Raw genomic sequence first — 15,939 nt, forward strand, 5'->3', positions numbered from 1 at the left:
ACATGGAGATTATTGTGAAGTTCTGTCAAACCAAACAGATCCTGCTTATATCAGACGAGATCTATTCGGACATCGCTTTCGACGGGATCTCATCCATGGAGAGTCCAATCAGATACACCAAGGTTGAGGACTCCTCTACATCTATTATAGTGACTGGCGGGCTTTCCAAAGTATGTTGCCATACTGAAGTGCACGCATATCTTGGTTATACAAGCTGACGCATGATAGACGTACTCGGCAGGTGGCTGGCGCGTAGGCTATGCAATCCTTCCTCGATCCGCAGCCGGGAGTAAGATCATGAAAGTTCTGCTTGCATATGCCTCTGAGTGCTGGTCCGCAGCATCGTCACCATCACAGCACGCCGCCGCAGAAGCTTTCTCTACAGGCGAACACATGACACAATATCGAGAGTCTGTCAGATTACTTCACGCGCACTGTACAACAAGACTCTACGAAAGTCTGCGAGACCTGGGTCTGAAAGTTGCTAAACCCAGTGGCGCTTTCTACGTGTATCCGTCTTTCCAGCCGTACGCGAAGCAGCTGGCTAAGGTTGGGGTTCGAACTAGTGCCGAACTGTCTCAATGGCTTATCGCGCAGTGTGGTATTGCAGCTCTCCCAGGTTCAGCTTTTGGTGAAGATGATGACGGTCTTGAAGGTGGTCGACTACGACTTCGCATGGCTACAAGTTATTTGTACTTCAAGGATCAGGAAGAAAGATACACAAAGGGTTATGGACTGTTGCAGCAAGCGGCCGCTGGTCGAGATCTGCAACTGCCTATGTTAGATATGGCGATATCTGCCCTTGCAGCGGCAGTTGAGAAGATCAAGAGTATTTGATCAAAGAACCGGTTGATAGGCTACCCTGAGAATTTCTTGTTTGTTGCCCTAGACTTTCATAGCGAATTACTGTCTTGTGCGATCAGAATGACATTCGAACCTATTAGCAAGAAGAGTGACCAGTCGCAAAAGCATTGGGATCTCATAAGAACTACAATGCTTTTCTAGTCCACCTTCTGGCTTCCCAGCTCTTGCTTCCAGATTTCACCTCTTTCGCAGCCCGCCAAGCTGTCTCTATGCTATCCTTTTTGTAGTATAGTATCCATACGCGCGATTATTCTAGCTCTCTTAAGGAAGTCTTTTTGCTCTCAATCTCAGGGCAGTTGTTTGTGTCGCACATGAGACTAATTCGAGCCTGGTGCTATGCAGAGCGGGTGGCTGCGAAGGTCGTCTAATGGCGTTGATCACTTTGACGGACAGGGAAAGCCGGAATTAGGAAAGGATTATAGAGTAATTTTCAAGATCGTTTCGAGCCGTCAGATACTTGAGGGTGACTTTTAATTCAGAATGATCCACCCCGGGTTGACTACAAACTAATTGACTTGTTCGTCGAACAGCTCCCAAAGTTCATGATTTCTGCAAGATTTGTTCAATCACATGGGCCGCACCAAGTACTTTTTCCTCCTCAAGACGCTGTCCGACAATTTGTACGCTGACCGGCAGTCCGTGCATCTTGACTGGATCGTACAAAGCCCAGTTCCACCTATCCATATCGTTGCGAGGGACGTAAGCGCGTACTTCTTGATCCTCAAGGGGCTTGTCTATGCTCTTGTCGACTTGACCGGCAGGTAGCACCAACGCGGAACTGTCAAGGAAATTCCAGATCTTGGTGTAGCCAACCCATTTACACGATCTGTGAGGCACCGAGACATGCGGCATCGTAGGCGTTATGAGGATGTCGACTTTCCTATCTGTTGTGGGTGATCTAATGGTTTTCCACTTTGCAAGGCACGCCTTTTGCATGGCAAGCTTGCGTCTGTTGAGCTGCCAGTAATCGTATACAGATATGGCCGAGCCTCTCTTCATCAGCATGTCGACATGTGGTATGTAGGGTTCGCCAGCGGCGGATACGTCTCGCCGGATATCCTCGCCACCATCTGCAGTGTAGTAAAGGTCCTAAGCTCATTGTCAACAACCGAGATTCTATCGATCATCAGCGAAGGGACATACCATGATTTCTATACATTCTGCATGATGGTCTGAGTTCCATTGCACTATTTCGTGTCCGGCTGCACGAAGCTTGTTGACTACCTCGTGCAGAACTCGGATGATCGGAGGATGGGCTCTGACTGTACCATCGTCGACAAGTAAACCAATAACCAATGGTCTTTGTTGGACCTCGTCGAACATATCTGAGCGCCAGGGAATTGGAACGATCTGAGGATCAGCGTTCCACGGTTGTGCCTCGATGACTGCTTGGGTCACGTTCTTCAGGGACGAAAGGCTTCGAGCCAAAGGTCCAACCACTGAAGGAACGTGGCCCTGTCCTTCCGTGCTCACGCTAACCCGATCGTAGGGGAGGCGCCCATGACTTGGTTTCAAACCGTACAACCCCATCATGTGAGATGGAATGCGAATACTGCCCCCAAGATCAGTACCCCAGCCTACCAAAGACCCCATCTGAGAGAGAAGAGCAGATTCGCCGCCAGTGGAGCCTCCGGGGGTCAGGTCAGGATTGATGGGGTTGGTGGTCACACCCCACAATGGATTCTCTGTCTCGCACCACATGATGCTTTGAGGCAGGTTTGTCTTTGCGATGAAGATCGCTCCAAGGTCTTGGAGTATGTCCACCAGGAGCGCGTTCTCCTGCGCTGGCTGGAATGCTCGACCGCAGTACCCAAGGGTGCTGTCAAAACCTTTCACGTCGAACTGATCTTTGAGGGTCATCACGATGCCATGGAGAGGACCAACAGTCTTGCCATGTTTCTGGTAATAAGAATCTTGCTCACGCGCACGTGCAAGCGCGTCTTCAAACATGATTTCTGTAAGAGGTCAGTCAGATCGGGAACACTAAGGCTGGATCACGAGATTCTTGCCTGTGAGACAGTTGGACTACAACACTTGTTAGCTGAATGGCCACAGATTAACATTGCTCTTGATTAGATACCTTTTGGTGGGCCACAGCAGCTCTGCTCTAGTGTCAGCATATGTGTTTTTCGGCAAACATCCCTTGCAAGATCCACGGACTTACTGGTGACAATACGCAATCACAAGCTCCGAGGCAGACACTTTGCCCGATGCTAGCTCTTTAGACACTTCAGTGATATCCTTTGTTCCAATGAGCGATCCCGACGATTCGGGAACTGGGTGGGTCCTGGTGAAAGACGCGAGCGCCGATTGTTGCAACTCCCTCTTCATAATTGCGATCTCGAGCCATCTCGGCTTAGCTTGCACGTCGACCATGCCTTCTAGTGTAGCCAACGAAGAATTTTGGACAGCAAGAACAGAAATTGTGAACAACGTAAAGTAGAAGGCATGCGCTTATATACTGACACGTGTGGTAAGTCGGCGTTGAACAAGCCGTGGGGGTCAAAACGCCGACGGCGTTTCAACCTCCGAGAGATGCGGAGATAGGCCAACAAACGGTGCCCGGTGCCGAGGCGCATACCTGTTGATCATAGAAATGATGATGATGTGACTAACCGCTATCTGTCTGAAAAAATGTGTTACTGTCTTCACCAGGAATATCCCAAAGACCATGTTGAGCCGCATTGAAATCGCTTCCCATCGCAAAATCCATGTATGCTGATTCGTTCCATAAACCATCATCGATAGGCCAAAATTGGTCCTGCAGACCATCAAGATCCTGACGGATCGGCGATTCAGAGTCCGGGAGGTGATCAGATCTCGAGATATCTGCTGCTGGATCAACTGTGGCGAGTGATGCTGTGACATTGGTTGAGATGAACTTCAGAGTATCGTTCACGAGTGCCTCAAAGCGACTTTCGAGCGTCACCAACAGGTCTTCGTTCCACCTTTCGTTCATGATAGCTAGGCATATTGCACACTTTCTTACCCAGGCTGGAAAATCAGCCAGGAAGAACTGCAGACCAGTCATTGGTAGGAGTTTTTTGAAGTTGGTCCGGGCAGTCACCAACATCGTCAAGCCTGCAAACAAGACACCCTGGATGAGCATCCAGGATAGCGATATCCGACTATTGCGAATGACGTCGGTCATGTTATCGACATAAGCCGCAGCTGCTCGTATGCATTTTTCCAGGGCAGAAGCTGCAGGTCTTGGACACAAGGGGCTTGATCGATAGAGCACGAAAGAAGTCCCATTGTAAAGTCGTTCCCAGTATCTTTGTCATATTAGCCCCCGCCAAGAACAGGTCAGAATAGATGAACAAACTTGTACGAATATCCCGATCCTGGGCTGCTCTGGAAAGCCTCACGAAGCGAATCTCTCCACTCGTCAAGTTCGGCCTGCAAGTTGGACAAAATGGCATATTGATGCTCTTCAGACGATACTTGTTGTTTCTGGGCGGCACCGTAGACGCTGGCGACGATGCGGCCTTGGATTTGTCTGTGTCTTATATGATGAATACATATTGGCATGGTTGAGGGGATGACTGGTAGTTTTGCAGTGATGTGCTCTTCCCCAATTGACGGCGGCCGGCCGAGGTTGTAGGCCAGCAGAATTTCGATGATGTAGGCGGTCCAGAAAACACGATTACGAGCATCTGCTTCCATATCTGCGATGTGCAAGGAATTCGATGATTGATGCAAGCCTATCTCGACAGCCATCTGGATCTGTTAACATCGATCGATCGAACAGTACAAGAAGACTTACCCTGACAGCAATACCGGCCAACGGCCATTGGCCAAGGCTTGCCTTGCCATGCGAACCATATATGCACATCAACAATATCACCCTGATCAAAAAGATACTGGGCTGAAGATCGCTGGATCCCAGCTCGAAGTATTCCAGCGATTTGAGGTATAGGCGGACTGGATCTCTCTTGGGACTTGGTCGGCAACGCGGATCTGGTGGCTGCTCTCCATGTCCGACCTGCTCATTGAATTTGCCATCGTGGATAGCGCCAAGAGCGAGAACGAGGTAATACTCGGCCATCTTCAAAGCGTGCTCAGGTGAATGATCATGCCCGTGCTCATTCCTGGCTTCCAGCTCTTGGCAAGTCTTTGTGGTTGCTTCCAAATTTTCTGCTTCAAACAGAGGATACAATGGCTGGATCCATCTCAGATAGGATCCCACTAATCCTTCTGCTTCTCCACTATCAAAAACTCTGTCCTGGTCAGTCAATGCCAAGGAAATTTGAGACTGAGTCATATTTTCAGAGGCTGTGCGGACGTGCTCCGAGATCCGACTGGAAACCAGACGACGGGTTATGGCGGCGGCATGGCCGGTGAAGGGAACACCGCTGGAAGGTCCGAGATAGCGTGTTTCACCCGTGGCATTGAGAGCTAAAACACTTATTTCGGGAGCAGAGATAGCAGCTGAGAAGTTGTCATCAATCTCAAGCGGTCGGCCGACCATAGTCTCTTGCTCTGTGATAGTTTCCGGTCCAGTCTGGTCGTGTCTCCTTGAGTCGTCTAGTCGTTGCGCTTCGTAAGCACCATCTTCCATATGTCGCGCTGATGCTAACCGGGTACCGGTGGGCACGGAGCTGCAATCCAAGCCGCTAATAATTTGTATCTCCCGTTCTAGCCAGTCCACGCGTTGACGTAGCAGACGAATCGTCCTTTAAGGTGGCAGGTGTCAGTGTCAGCTGTCTCATATTCCGGGCGACGGCATACTCTTGATTCTCTGCCCTCTGCCGCCTTGTGTAAAGACGACACTCTACATTCGCATGTTGACAGTTCTCGCACGCAGGGTATCCTGAGCACTAGACGATGTAAGTCCATATGCATGAACATCAATCATGGTTCGCGGACGTATTACCCTAGTTTTTCTTGAATGACATCGGGAACATGTACCAAGACTCATGATCAAGACCCAATCTCCATCAACACTGTTCGGTGATTAGTTCACATGTAGTTGCCAAATTTGGGTTGGTGAGTGACAGTATCGATTTTTCAAAAGACGTGTACGGATTGCATTCCTGACGGATTTGCGGACTAATTCCAGATTTTGAGGATAACCAGGAGTGGTCAAGGGTATCGAATAGGATTGTAGGCACATGTAATGTCGCGTATTGGACTAGTCTGATCTGATGCGACAGTCGATTGGAGGTTCTTATTGAATTGAAAGTGGAAAGGGCAGAAACAGGCGCACAACAAATTCCCGCCCGAAAGCTGCGGCGACCGGAGCCACGGAGCCTGAATCATACGATTCGCTCTCGCTTGCAAACATGAGTCGCGCAAAATCGATGTCGTCATGCTTGATGCTCTCTTCGTGCTTGGCTCACGCGGAACTGGATCCGTTCAGTTTGCCGGCGCTTAGCTCTTCCACACTTTGCGCCTCGTGAGATCGTTACAGGTCCGACGTCGATAAGCGGGCGGTATGGCCAACGATTCTGGAAGCCAACCATCCTTCGCATGGGTCGAATATGATCCCAGAGCTTTGGCCGAGCGCAGAGCCGCTGGTGTCTACAAGCAGCAACGTCGGGTGGTGCGGGCGCATGTCGCACACACCTCTTCTGGCTTGAGAAAAGCCACCATGGCTAGAAAAGACTCCATCGCCAAAGTAGCAGGGCCGAAGAAAGCCATCAAAGCACCAAAGAAGTCCGGACACACGCCGGAAACACCAGAGGAGGCGGATAAGCTTGCTCACGATTCCATCTCGCGTCTATTCTCAAGGCTTCGTTCTCGCGACGCCAATGCCATCGCTTCCATGGGCCAGAAATCTGATCGCGTTTTGCTTTGGGATGCTTTCACTGGCGGTACCATATGTTTCAACGCCGCTATGTTTGTCGCTGGAACTTTTGCGAACACATGTGGGCTTAGTAGACATGAGTTGCATCATGATTTCGGAAGCGGGCTCTTATTCCTCCGAGGAGCCTTGCTTGACGGTATCCAGAGGACAATCGTTCACACGCCGAAAGACACATTGAACTCGATCTCTATTGCTCTTCTAGCAGGCTGGGAGCGCAGATTCGGCGATCATATGTCGTACAAAGTTCACATGCAGGCATGGAAAACTCTGCCTCTTGCTATGGGAGCTCTGGAAGACATCAGCATTGCTGCACTTACGGATGTGGCCATGAAATGTTTTCAGGAAGCCACCAACGAGCGATACATTGCCGAGAACGCTTTTTCGACCGTACGGTCTCTGACAAACGGCACAGTCGTGCCCAGTGGACTCCCATTAGGATTCCATATCATACCGACTGAACGCCCTGAAGCGTTGAGCTTGTTGAGTACTATCTCGAATTGTTCGAGGTTTGATTACAAACTACCTCGGTCCGTCGAAGAATTTCGTAAACTCGTCATAGAGATAATGTCGTGGAGTGCTAGCCATTCCGTCTCAGCTGTACCCGACGAATTGTACGAAGAGCAGTGGGACAACTTACAGCTGAATGCTTGCTACCACATTCGAGCAGCGATGATTTGCGCCAATGAACCCTTGATGTGGGCATGTATCAAAGCGCAAGGCCTGACATGGATTTTTGATACTCAAGCGGGTCTTGATATCCATGTAGAGTCGTGTCAACATCTCAAAACGCACGAGCTTATGGGAACAAAATACCAAGATTTAGCCATTTGGGCGAAGATGACACTGAACAGCCATGCAACTCCCACGAAAAGTGGAGATGAACATATCAGCGCGTTGCTGAAGCACACTGACATCAGGACCTGGGAACAAATGGAAGCACTGCTCAAGAAGTTTATGTACAGAGAAGAGCTATCTGGTTCGAAGTACCGGAGATTGTTCAATGCGCTTGTTTACTAGCTACACGACATTACGACCAGACATGAAGTCCAACAATAGAACAGAAACCAAATGCAGATCATTGCTATATCAACCACAAACAGTCCCAGAACCAATATGCTCATGTCGCAAGAAGACGTGGACGTCGCTCAGGCAATGGCGATCCAGCACCACAAGATCGAACGCCATATCGTTGGTGATGAAACACTGCATCAAAGCCATGCGCTCAATCAATCTGGATCAACAAGGCAGCAGATGTAAGCTTGGTCCTCAGTTCAGGCTTAATATAGTAATCATGATCAGTCAGTAAGGAACGCTCCCCATTACCTGCATTCAAGAACGTCAAAGCTGCAATAAATAGCGTCTTGAAACCAGCCGATAATCAAAGCTGACAACTAAGAGAGGTATCTTGCTCAATATCTACATCTTCCTCACTCATAGCTTGAACCTCGTCCCATTGAACGCAATGAGATCTGCTGCCACCTACTCGCGGTCGTCTTCGCAATCTTAGGAGAACATTGATGCCCCGACCGCTAGCAATGCTGCACCACTTGTTGCCGCAGCTAGACCATTAGAATTCTTGGTTGGTGGATTCTTCTTCCAGACCAATCTCGTCAATTGGCTGGCCAGCAGATGTTCTCGGAAATATTGATCCAGTCCACCAGCCATGTAGATAGTGTGATCCTCATGCATACCTCCGTGGTTCACACCCCAACAGAGACGATTGCCCACAACCTCGTCTTCATTCTTGCCAGTCTTGCTGCCTGGTTTGGACCAGACGCGGGATGTCTCATACAGTTCATTCCACTGGAACTTGTTGAACAGCCCGCTTCTGTCGGGTTCCCTCCAGACAAAGCGGCGGCCACCGTAGTAGAAGCGACGGGACGACCATCCGGACTTCTTGTACTGATCGGGCATCTCCAAGGTCAGACCAGTACGAGGGCCCGTCATCTTGAGCATGATCGCTCCTTGCGGGGTCTGCAGGATTCCGACGTGGAGAGCGCCAGCTGCGGGCAAAAACTCGCCTGGCCGTCGCAAGACAGCTTCGGTCATCGGAGCATCATTGTGCCAGACGGCTTGCAACGCATACAGAGTTGTTGTGTTGGTCGAGTCTTTGACAAAATACCAGTGGGATCGTTCGCCAGCAAACACCAATTCAGAGTCATGAGAGATGTGGTAAACTGTAGGTGGAGCCGACTGGTTCAGAGTGGGCGCGAACTTTGGAACATTATTTGGTCTTAGTCGTTGTATGTGCTCGGGCGCTTTGTCGTAGTAGACTTCGGTGTTTGTATTTTTTGGTTGTGCTGCAGAGTACTCGTGAAGGATTCGTTCATCCTAATCGTCTGATGAGCTTGAAAGCAGCAGAGGCAGATTAAGAATTCCTTGGGATATAGAGGACGGATCGAAATGGTAATAAGAGAGACTCACCAGACTAAGTAGTTGAAATTTCTCATCAACAGCGGCCTCGAGCTCAGCATCTGCGCTTAGGATTGTGGGAAGACTGATGAGTCCAGCAAAGGGAGGATTGGCCAAGGCACTTTTATCCAGAATGGCTTTGCGTTCACGGAGCACATCGAGTTGTCGTTCAAACATCTTGCGATGGATCTTCCGCATGTCCTTCTTGATTCGTGGCATGAGATTTTCAAGCAACTTGATGGCAATCTCATAGGCGGAGATGGCCGAATCAAACTGTTTACGATGTTCAAGGATGAAGCCCTCGACGACGACAGTATAGACTTTCACCATAGCTTGTGCTACATGGGTAGTCGAATCTGTATATGGCAGCGGATGAGCCGGAAGTTCTGGAGAAGTCATTGTATAGAAACAAAGTCTTTTTGTTGGTGGCGGGACTGAGAACTGAGTTGGAGAGCCTGGAGAGGGAAGTACGCAGGTGATAAGACATACTTGAGCTCAGCGCATGTTGCCTGATGCTACAATTTTAAGGCAATTTCATACATCGCAAGATCCAACTCGAAGGCAGTGCAGGTCAAGCGGCCAGAGTCACAGCTGATTTTTGAACACGTGAAATCCAGCTCAACGACGGTTTGGGTGCCTTGTGGACAATTTCGCGTGTTCAGCCAGACAGGATCAAGGGCTAAGCCTCTAGTTGCTGGGCAGGAGAGCGAATCTGGTGTTGGTAGCCGAGACAGCAGCAGAGCTTGGCTGTAAGAGGCACCATGTTGCGAGATGAGGCAGCGATGGTTCACAGACGGTAGACTCAATGGCTGTGTCATCCAGAATGATGGACATGGAGGGGCGCAGATCCCTTCGGGGTCGCCGATGTTCGCATGGTTGGTGCGAGTCGTTCGCGTCGGGCAGCAGATTTGGCCAAGACTTGAATGGCATTTCGCGTCGACGTCCAACGACGTGTCAACTTGAATGTTCGCACAGCGTCTTCAGCTTGGGAAGCACAGGAACGCACTGCCGCTACGGTACAAACCCTCGAGCGCGTCATCGAGACTGCATTCGCTCTGTTGCAACACTGCCGAGTCCGCCTACACTATGCCGCGAGCGACGTCGTTCGAGCGACAACATCCAGGACAAACCTGCTTGCCCTCTCATCGCGTCCCTGTTTGTTGAAAGAGAAGGCCCAACACAATATGTCGCGAAAGCTCCGCTACAAAGATAGCTTGATATCAGAACGTCGCAGCTATCAGCCAATGTGCACTTGACGTCGGTCGTGTCATCCAATGTGGCAGCGTCTGAAAGTGCTTCGCGAGTCTACTGATCATTGGTCCTGGAATTACCTCTGGTCAAGACGCCTCCTTTTGTCGAACAGACGAAGTATCTACATATCTACCTTCTCAATTTTGATGGTCGATTGTTTCTTGGAATCATCCGTCGTCATCACATCTTCTTCGACTGGCGGTATGGTTTTACCACGAAGCTGTGCCCATATTGCCTTCCGCACAGATCTCGCAAACAACGCATCCATCTCCTCAAGCGTGATGCCTACGGCTTTGTCAGTCTACCTCAGTTTGACCATAGACGCGGATCATGCATACCTTTGGTTTCAGGCACGAAGAAGAAGGACCAGATGCCCATCGCTATCAGAATGACTCCGAAGAAGAAATAAGCTCCATAACCGAGATCAGAGATCATGTACGGTGTCGACCTTGCGATGATGAACGATCCTAGCCACGTGTCCGCTGTCGTCAAGGCGACACAGAGCATGCGAATGTCCAGCGGAAAGATTTCGGAAGCTGTCCTCATCTGCCTTGTTTCAAAGCTAAGACACGCTACCACTTACCATACGTCCAGGTGATGCCTTGCCACGTCGCACAGATTATGAAGGCATTGACGTAAACGCAAACCATGGCCAGATAACCCCATCCGTTTCGTGTCGTGTCTCCAGCCGCCAATGCAGCGACCGGATCAGCTCTCAGAACATAGCCGCCGATGTACAACATTGGCACGCAACCAAGAGCAGCGCCCCAGATGAGACCCTTGCGTCGACCGACTCTCTCTACAACCACCATCGTGAATGTGATCATGCCCAACGTCTTGGCAATCCCATAGAAACCCGTCGAGAAAAGCTTGAGTGATGTGCCGGGTACCCCGAGAGATTCGAAGATCCGAGGTGCGTAGTATGTAATGATGTTGACGCCTGTGAAAGATTGTAAGAACATGAGGGCAAGGCCGATGCCCATTCGGTTTCGCACGCCTTTCTGGAACGACTTCTGAACTTGCTGCTTCTTGCTCATCTTGTTTGTGCTTCGCTCCTCGACTTGGGTCCGAATCTCATTCATCTCATTGCGAATATACGGATGATCTGCTGGAAGATTTCGCAGGTTACTGATGATGTTCTCTGCCTTGTCGAAGTTGTCACCTCTGGCAAGCCAACGTGGTGATTCTGGACAGAAAAACATGCCGACACACAGAAGAACACCTGGAACTAATTGCAAAGCCAAGGGAACTATCCATTGAGCTTTGTTATCAACATTGATAGTTCGATCTGTTGCGTAATTGATCCAGAATCCTACGAGGTAAGGTCAGTGAAGGTGCCATGCCGGAACATCAAATCAGCGACTCGCCTAACATGCCACCACCTTGCGATGCAATCTCGAAGATGCCGATCAAACGTCCACGGATGGAAGGTGGAGCAGTCTCGGAGATGTAGACCGGAACAACAAGAGAGCAAGCTCCAATACCGAGGCCGGCTACAGCACGTCCAGCAACTACCATGCTCATGACACCATTGGCGGCAGTCATCAGAGTGGCACCCACAAGAAAGACAGCCGATGCCGCCATGACAGTGAGTCTACGACCATACTTTTCCGCAAAAGGAAAGGTAAGCAGTGCTCCAAAGAAACACCCTGCCTGGAGCAAAATGTCAGCCGGGATTGACTACTTGAGGCACTGTAAAGTTACCTGGAAAGTGGAGACAATGTTTCCCTGCACCGTATCACGATGTTTAGAAGAGGCATTGGCAAGCCCGAAGTCTCTACGGAAAGAGTCAAGCGCCATGGTTCCTCCAATCACAGAGGTATCGTAGCCCACTGTGCAGGCCAAGTCAGTAGAGGTAAGAGTGTTGTCATGAGCTAACTCACTGGCAAGGGCACTCATTGAGGCCACAAAGGCCACAAGATGGATCTTCCAGTTGCGAACCTCGGGAGGATCCTGAGTACCGGGTGCGTGTGTCGACCATCCCATTATGGTTTGATTGATCTCTTTGAGAAAGAAGATAAGTATTAAGTGTGCTGTCTGGATCGTCTCAGACTTTGTAGAGAGGTCTGCTACTTGCTGACTGCGAGCTATAAGCCATGAATCTGTCCAGTCAACGAGGATGGCTTTATAGCACATTGCTACTGACTACCAATACACCATGATCTCCATTCTTGTACACCACACACCAGCACATGAGGTACCAAGACATCCCCCAAGATATGCCCAGCCATTTCCCCATGGGTTCAGAAGACAGATATAGAGTTGTTGCGGAGCAAGATCTCTATCTCTCCACATTCCTCCACACTTCTCCGCATTGCAACCATCTTGTAGTGGCGTGATCCAAATCTTCACCTGACGGCATGTTACAACCTCGGGTGTCCATGAGCTGTCGTTCAGGCGCCTGGTACATATCAGTCGCATCTTCTTGGCTACTTGAGTTGCAATGGGAGCCTGGACAGTGATTGCCCAATGAAACCTGCTGAATGCTTCACTGAACGCAACAGCGAAGACAGAACCCAAATGGTCAAATGTCCGTGGTCAGCGCGCATGTCATTCGCTTCATAATCAGCCGTACTGCTTTTGAGCGCTACTCGTATTACGAAGTCCGTTTGAACTTGCCGCAAGTACTGCTAGCTGTTCAGCATCTCACACCATTTTCTTGGTATGCCATGTTGCAGCAATGGGCTTGCTGAGGAGAAACAAACACCATTGAATCTGCCGTTCGTACTATCTCTCCGCCCGTCTACCCCGCACAAAAGAACAAGCTGCTAGGGATTCAATTGTGCAACAAGAAGGATCGCCAAGTCAGCGCCATGGCAATACAAAGAATTCCCAAGCTCCCAAGAGCACTGCCACACTCCATCTCTCACGCTGATTCGCCATTCACGATCTATCCTGGTCTTCAACACCGCATTGAGTCGATGAACTTGTCACACGTATTCTGAAGCGCGCGATAAGATGCCGCGCGTACGGATTGTAAATGCCTATAAGTCACCTTGACCGGCAAACCATATTTCTCACGACCACGACCCGACAAGGCTGTACTCTCTGCAGTCATCTATCTTCTGACTGTCGCTTCACTCTACCTCTATCGATGGGAGACACTTATATCAATCCTCATGAGACCCGCAACCAGGCCGACTCCGGCAACACGTCTGCAGATGGCAGCGCCATTGCTACTCTCGACGGCTCTGTCGATGAACCACCTATACGAAGCGCGGGCTCGTCCCATTATCTGACTGAAAAGTCTAGGGGCGAGACTCGCTACATAGAAAAATTACCCATAACTGAAATTACAAATGACCCCGATCAAGATGATATCGCCATTTGTGCTCATACCTTGACTGGCATCGAAGTTATACGCCGTCTTCAAACCAATGCCGAGTATGTTCCCCCATACACATTTCTAACCGTACTAATAGGAAACAGCAAGGGTCTCTCCGAACATGATTGTGTCTTACGTCGCGAGAAGCATGGTCATAACAAGCTCGAGAGCTCCGGAAGCGTGACCTGGTACAAGATTCTCCTTCGGCAAGTCTCCAATAGTCTGACCCTGGTCTTGGCCATCGCTATGGCACTTTCCTACGGGACTGGAGATTTCATCGAAGGTGGCGTCATCACTGCTGTCATCGTTCTGAACATCGTCGTCGGCTTCTTCCAGGACTATCGCGCAGAGCAAACGATCCAATCTCTTCGTGCCATGGCAGCGCCTGCATGTCGCGTTGTCCGCGAGAATGGCACCATGCTGAGTATTAAAGCTGAAGACCTTGTTCCTGGAGACATTGTGCAGCTTGCCACTGGAGACATCGTACCTGCGGACTTGCGCCTCTTTTCAAGCATCAACTTGGCCACGGATGAGGCCCTTCTCACCGGTGAATCGAAGCCTTGCACCAAGGATGCTCTTAGCACACTCAATCATATCGAGTGTGCTCTGGGGGATCGTATTAACATGGCTTACTCATCCACTACCGTCACGCGTGGCCGAGCTCAAGGTATCGTTACCGCGACTGGTATGAACACCGAAATTGGCAAGATCGCCCAGCTTCTACGTGACAAAAAAGTTTATGAGGACAGTTCCACCTTTGTTTCCCGTGCGGTTCGACGTGTACTTCACGGCATCAAAAGCGCACTTGGTCTCATTGGAACTCCTTTACAGGTCAAGCTATCCTACTTTGCCTTACTCTTGTTCGCACTTGCCATTCTGCTAGCAGTCATCGTCTTCTCCACCAGTCTTTGGGATATTGATGGGGAAACCCTGATATACGGTATCTGCGTGGCTGTAGCTGTCATTCCAGAGTCTCTCATCGCTGTTCTGACCATTACGATGGCCATCGGCTCCAAAGCCATGGCTGCTGGCAATGTCATCGTCCGTAAACAAGCTGCTCTCGAAGCTGTCGGTGGTGTCACCAACGTCTGCAGTGACAAGACTGGTACTCTCACTCAAGGCAAGATGCTCGCAAGAAAGGCCGTTCTTCCAAGCGGAAAACTTCTGACCGTTGTCAATGAACTCAGTCCCTTCGATCCGACTCGTGGAGATGTCTTGGTTGACGATGTTCGGCTTGAGTCAGCCTCGGTCAACGAGGTTGATGAACTTCGTCATTTCTTCTCGACCATCGCTTTGTGCAACATGTCGAACGTTCTTCCACCCCCGGGTGATCAAGATCTATGGTCTGCCACAGGCGAGCCTACAGAAATTGCTTTGCATGTCCTGGCACGTCGTGTCGATCAGGGCAAAGATGAAATCCTCTCTCGTTCCGGCATGTCTCTGCTCACAGAACACTCTTTTGACTCATCGATCAAACGCATGTCTGTTGTCTACAGTCGTGTTGACCCAGATCGCACCATCTTCTCCTTCACCAAGGGTGCTACTGAGGCACTTCTGCCCCTTCTTGACATGGCAGACGGTCAGCGTCGTGAGATCCTACATCAGGTCGATACCATGGCCAGTGAAGGTCTACGTGTTCTCTGTCTTGGCTATCGTCAGCTCGATGAAGCGGACTTAGAGTCCATCACTGATCGTGCCGTCATAGAGGCCGAAGGCTGTCTCACCTTTGCCGGCCTTGTTGGCCTCTACGATCCTCCTCGTCTGGAATCTGCTGGCGCAATCAAGCAATGTCAAGCAGCTGGCGTTGTTGTACACATGCTTACAGGAGATCATCTCAAGACTGCCACCACAATCGCTAAAGAGATCGGCATCCTTGGGCCGGACGTGTATGGCTCAAATGCTCAGACTGCTGTCATGACTGCAATGGACTTCGACAAGCTGACTGATGACGCTCTTGATGTTATGGATCCATTGCCGTTCGTCCTTGCACGTTGCAGTCCGACTACCAAGCTTCGCATGTTGGAGGCACTTCATCGTCGTGGCCGCTACTGTGTCATGACTGGTGATGGTGTCAACGACTCACCCGCTCTCAAGGGTGCCGACGTTGGTGTCGCCATGGGTTTGAACGGCAGTGACGTTAGTAAAGAAGCTGCGGACATGGTTCTAACTGATGATAACTTCGCTTCAATCGTCTCTGCCATTCGCGAGGGTCGTCGCCTATTCGACAATATCCAAAAGGGTTTAGGGTAGGGTTTTAGGGTTTTAGGGTTTAGGGTTT

The 15,939-nt window shown here is 50.1% G+C and overlaps 7 protein-coding genes across 7 annotated transcripts; 3 read left to right on the forward strand and 4 right to left on the reverse strand.

Annotated features, from left to right (window-relative positions):
* Nucleotides 1-95: 95 nt before the first annotated feature.
* M437DRAFT_81979 (PLP-dependent transferase) lies at nucleotides 96-837 on the forward strand (the record flags this gene model as incomplete). Its single annotated transcript, XM_041027660.1, has 2 exons — nucleotides 96-170; nucleotides 229-837. 2 exons carry the CDS (start codon nucleotides 96-98, stop codon nucleotides 835-837), a joined length of 684 nt encoding a protein of 227 aa, XP_040883174.1.
* Nucleotides 838-1,041: 204 nt separating this feature from the next.
* On the reverse strand, nucleotides 1,042-2,814 carry M437DRAFT_72955 (acetamidase; the record flags this gene model as incomplete). The annotated part of the gene is made up of 3 exons (XM_041025944.1): nucleotides 1,042-1,047; nucleotides 1,435-1,953; nucleotides 2,008-2,814. The coding sequence occupies 3 exons, from the start codon at nucleotides 2,812-2,814 to the stop codon at nucleotides 1,042-1,044; spliced, it is 1,332 nt and encodes a 443-aa protein (XP_040883175.1).
* An 895-nt stretch (nucleotides 2,815-3,709) lies between these two features.
* Nucleotides 3,710-4,927, reverse strand: M437DRAFT_31233 (uncharacterized protein; the record flags this gene model as incomplete). The annotated part of the gene is made up of 3 exons (XM_041019199.1): nucleotides 3,710-4,139; nucleotides 4,190-4,584; nucleotides 4,631-4,927. Coding segments are annotated over 3 exons (1,122 nt in total), but the record flags the coding sequence as incomplete, so codon positions are not given.
* Nucleotides 4,928-6,301: 1,374 nt separating this feature from the next.
* M437DRAFT_72957 (uncharacterized protein) lies at nucleotides 6,302-7,690 on the forward strand (the record flags this gene model as incomplete). Its single annotated transcript, XM_041025945.1, has 1 exon — nucleotides 6,302-7,690. One exon carries the CDS (start codon nucleotides 6,302-6,304, stop codon nucleotides 7,688-7,690), a length of 1,389 nt encoding a protein of 462 aa, XP_040883177.1.
* Nucleotides 7,691-8,215: 525 nt separating this feature from the next.
* On the reverse strand, nucleotides 8,216-9,409 carry M437DRAFT_16187 (uncharacterized protein; the record flags this gene model as incomplete). Its single annotated transcript, XM_041018850.1, has 2 exons — nucleotides 8,216-9,004; nucleotides 9,098-9,409. Coding segments are annotated over 2 exons (1,101 nt in total), but the record flags the coding sequence as incomplete, so codon positions are not given.
* A 1,048-nt stretch (nucleotides 9,410-10,457) lies between these two features.
* Nucleotides 10,458-12,322, reverse strand: M437DRAFT_72959 (general substrate transporter; the record flags this gene model as incomplete). Its single annotated transcript, XM_041025946.1, has 6 exons — nucleotides 10,458-10,621; nucleotides 10,675-10,872; nucleotides 10,920-11,648; nucleotides 11,704-11,989; nucleotides 12,041-12,168; nucleotides 12,220-12,322. The coding sequence occupies 6 exons, from the start codon at nucleotides 12,320-12,322 to the stop codon at nucleotides 10,458-10,460; spliced, it is 1,608 nt and encodes a 535-aa protein (XP_040883179.1).
* A 1,108-nt stretch (nucleotides 12,323-13,430) lies between these two features.
* Nucleotides 13,431-15,911, forward strand: M437DRAFT_41029 (uncharacterized protein; the record flags this gene model as incomplete). Its single annotated transcript, XM_041020296.1, has 2 exons — nucleotides 13,431-13,720; nucleotides 13,766-15,911. The coding sequence occupies 2 exons, from the start codon at nucleotides 13,431-13,433 to the stop codon at nucleotides 15,909-15,911; spliced, it is 2,436 nt and encodes an 811-aa protein (XP_040883180.1).
* Between the last annotated feature and the right edge of the window lie 28 nt (nucleotides 15,912-15,939).

This window comes from Aureobasidium melanogenum (assembly GCF_000721775.1).
Source record: "Aureobasidium melanogenum CBS 110374 unplaced genomic scaffold scaffold_3, whole genome shotgun sequence".
In the NCBI taxonomy this organism is placed as follows: Eukaryota; Fungi; Ascomycota; class Dothideomycetes; order Dothideales; family Saccotheciaceae; genus Aureobasidium; species Aureobasidium melanogenum.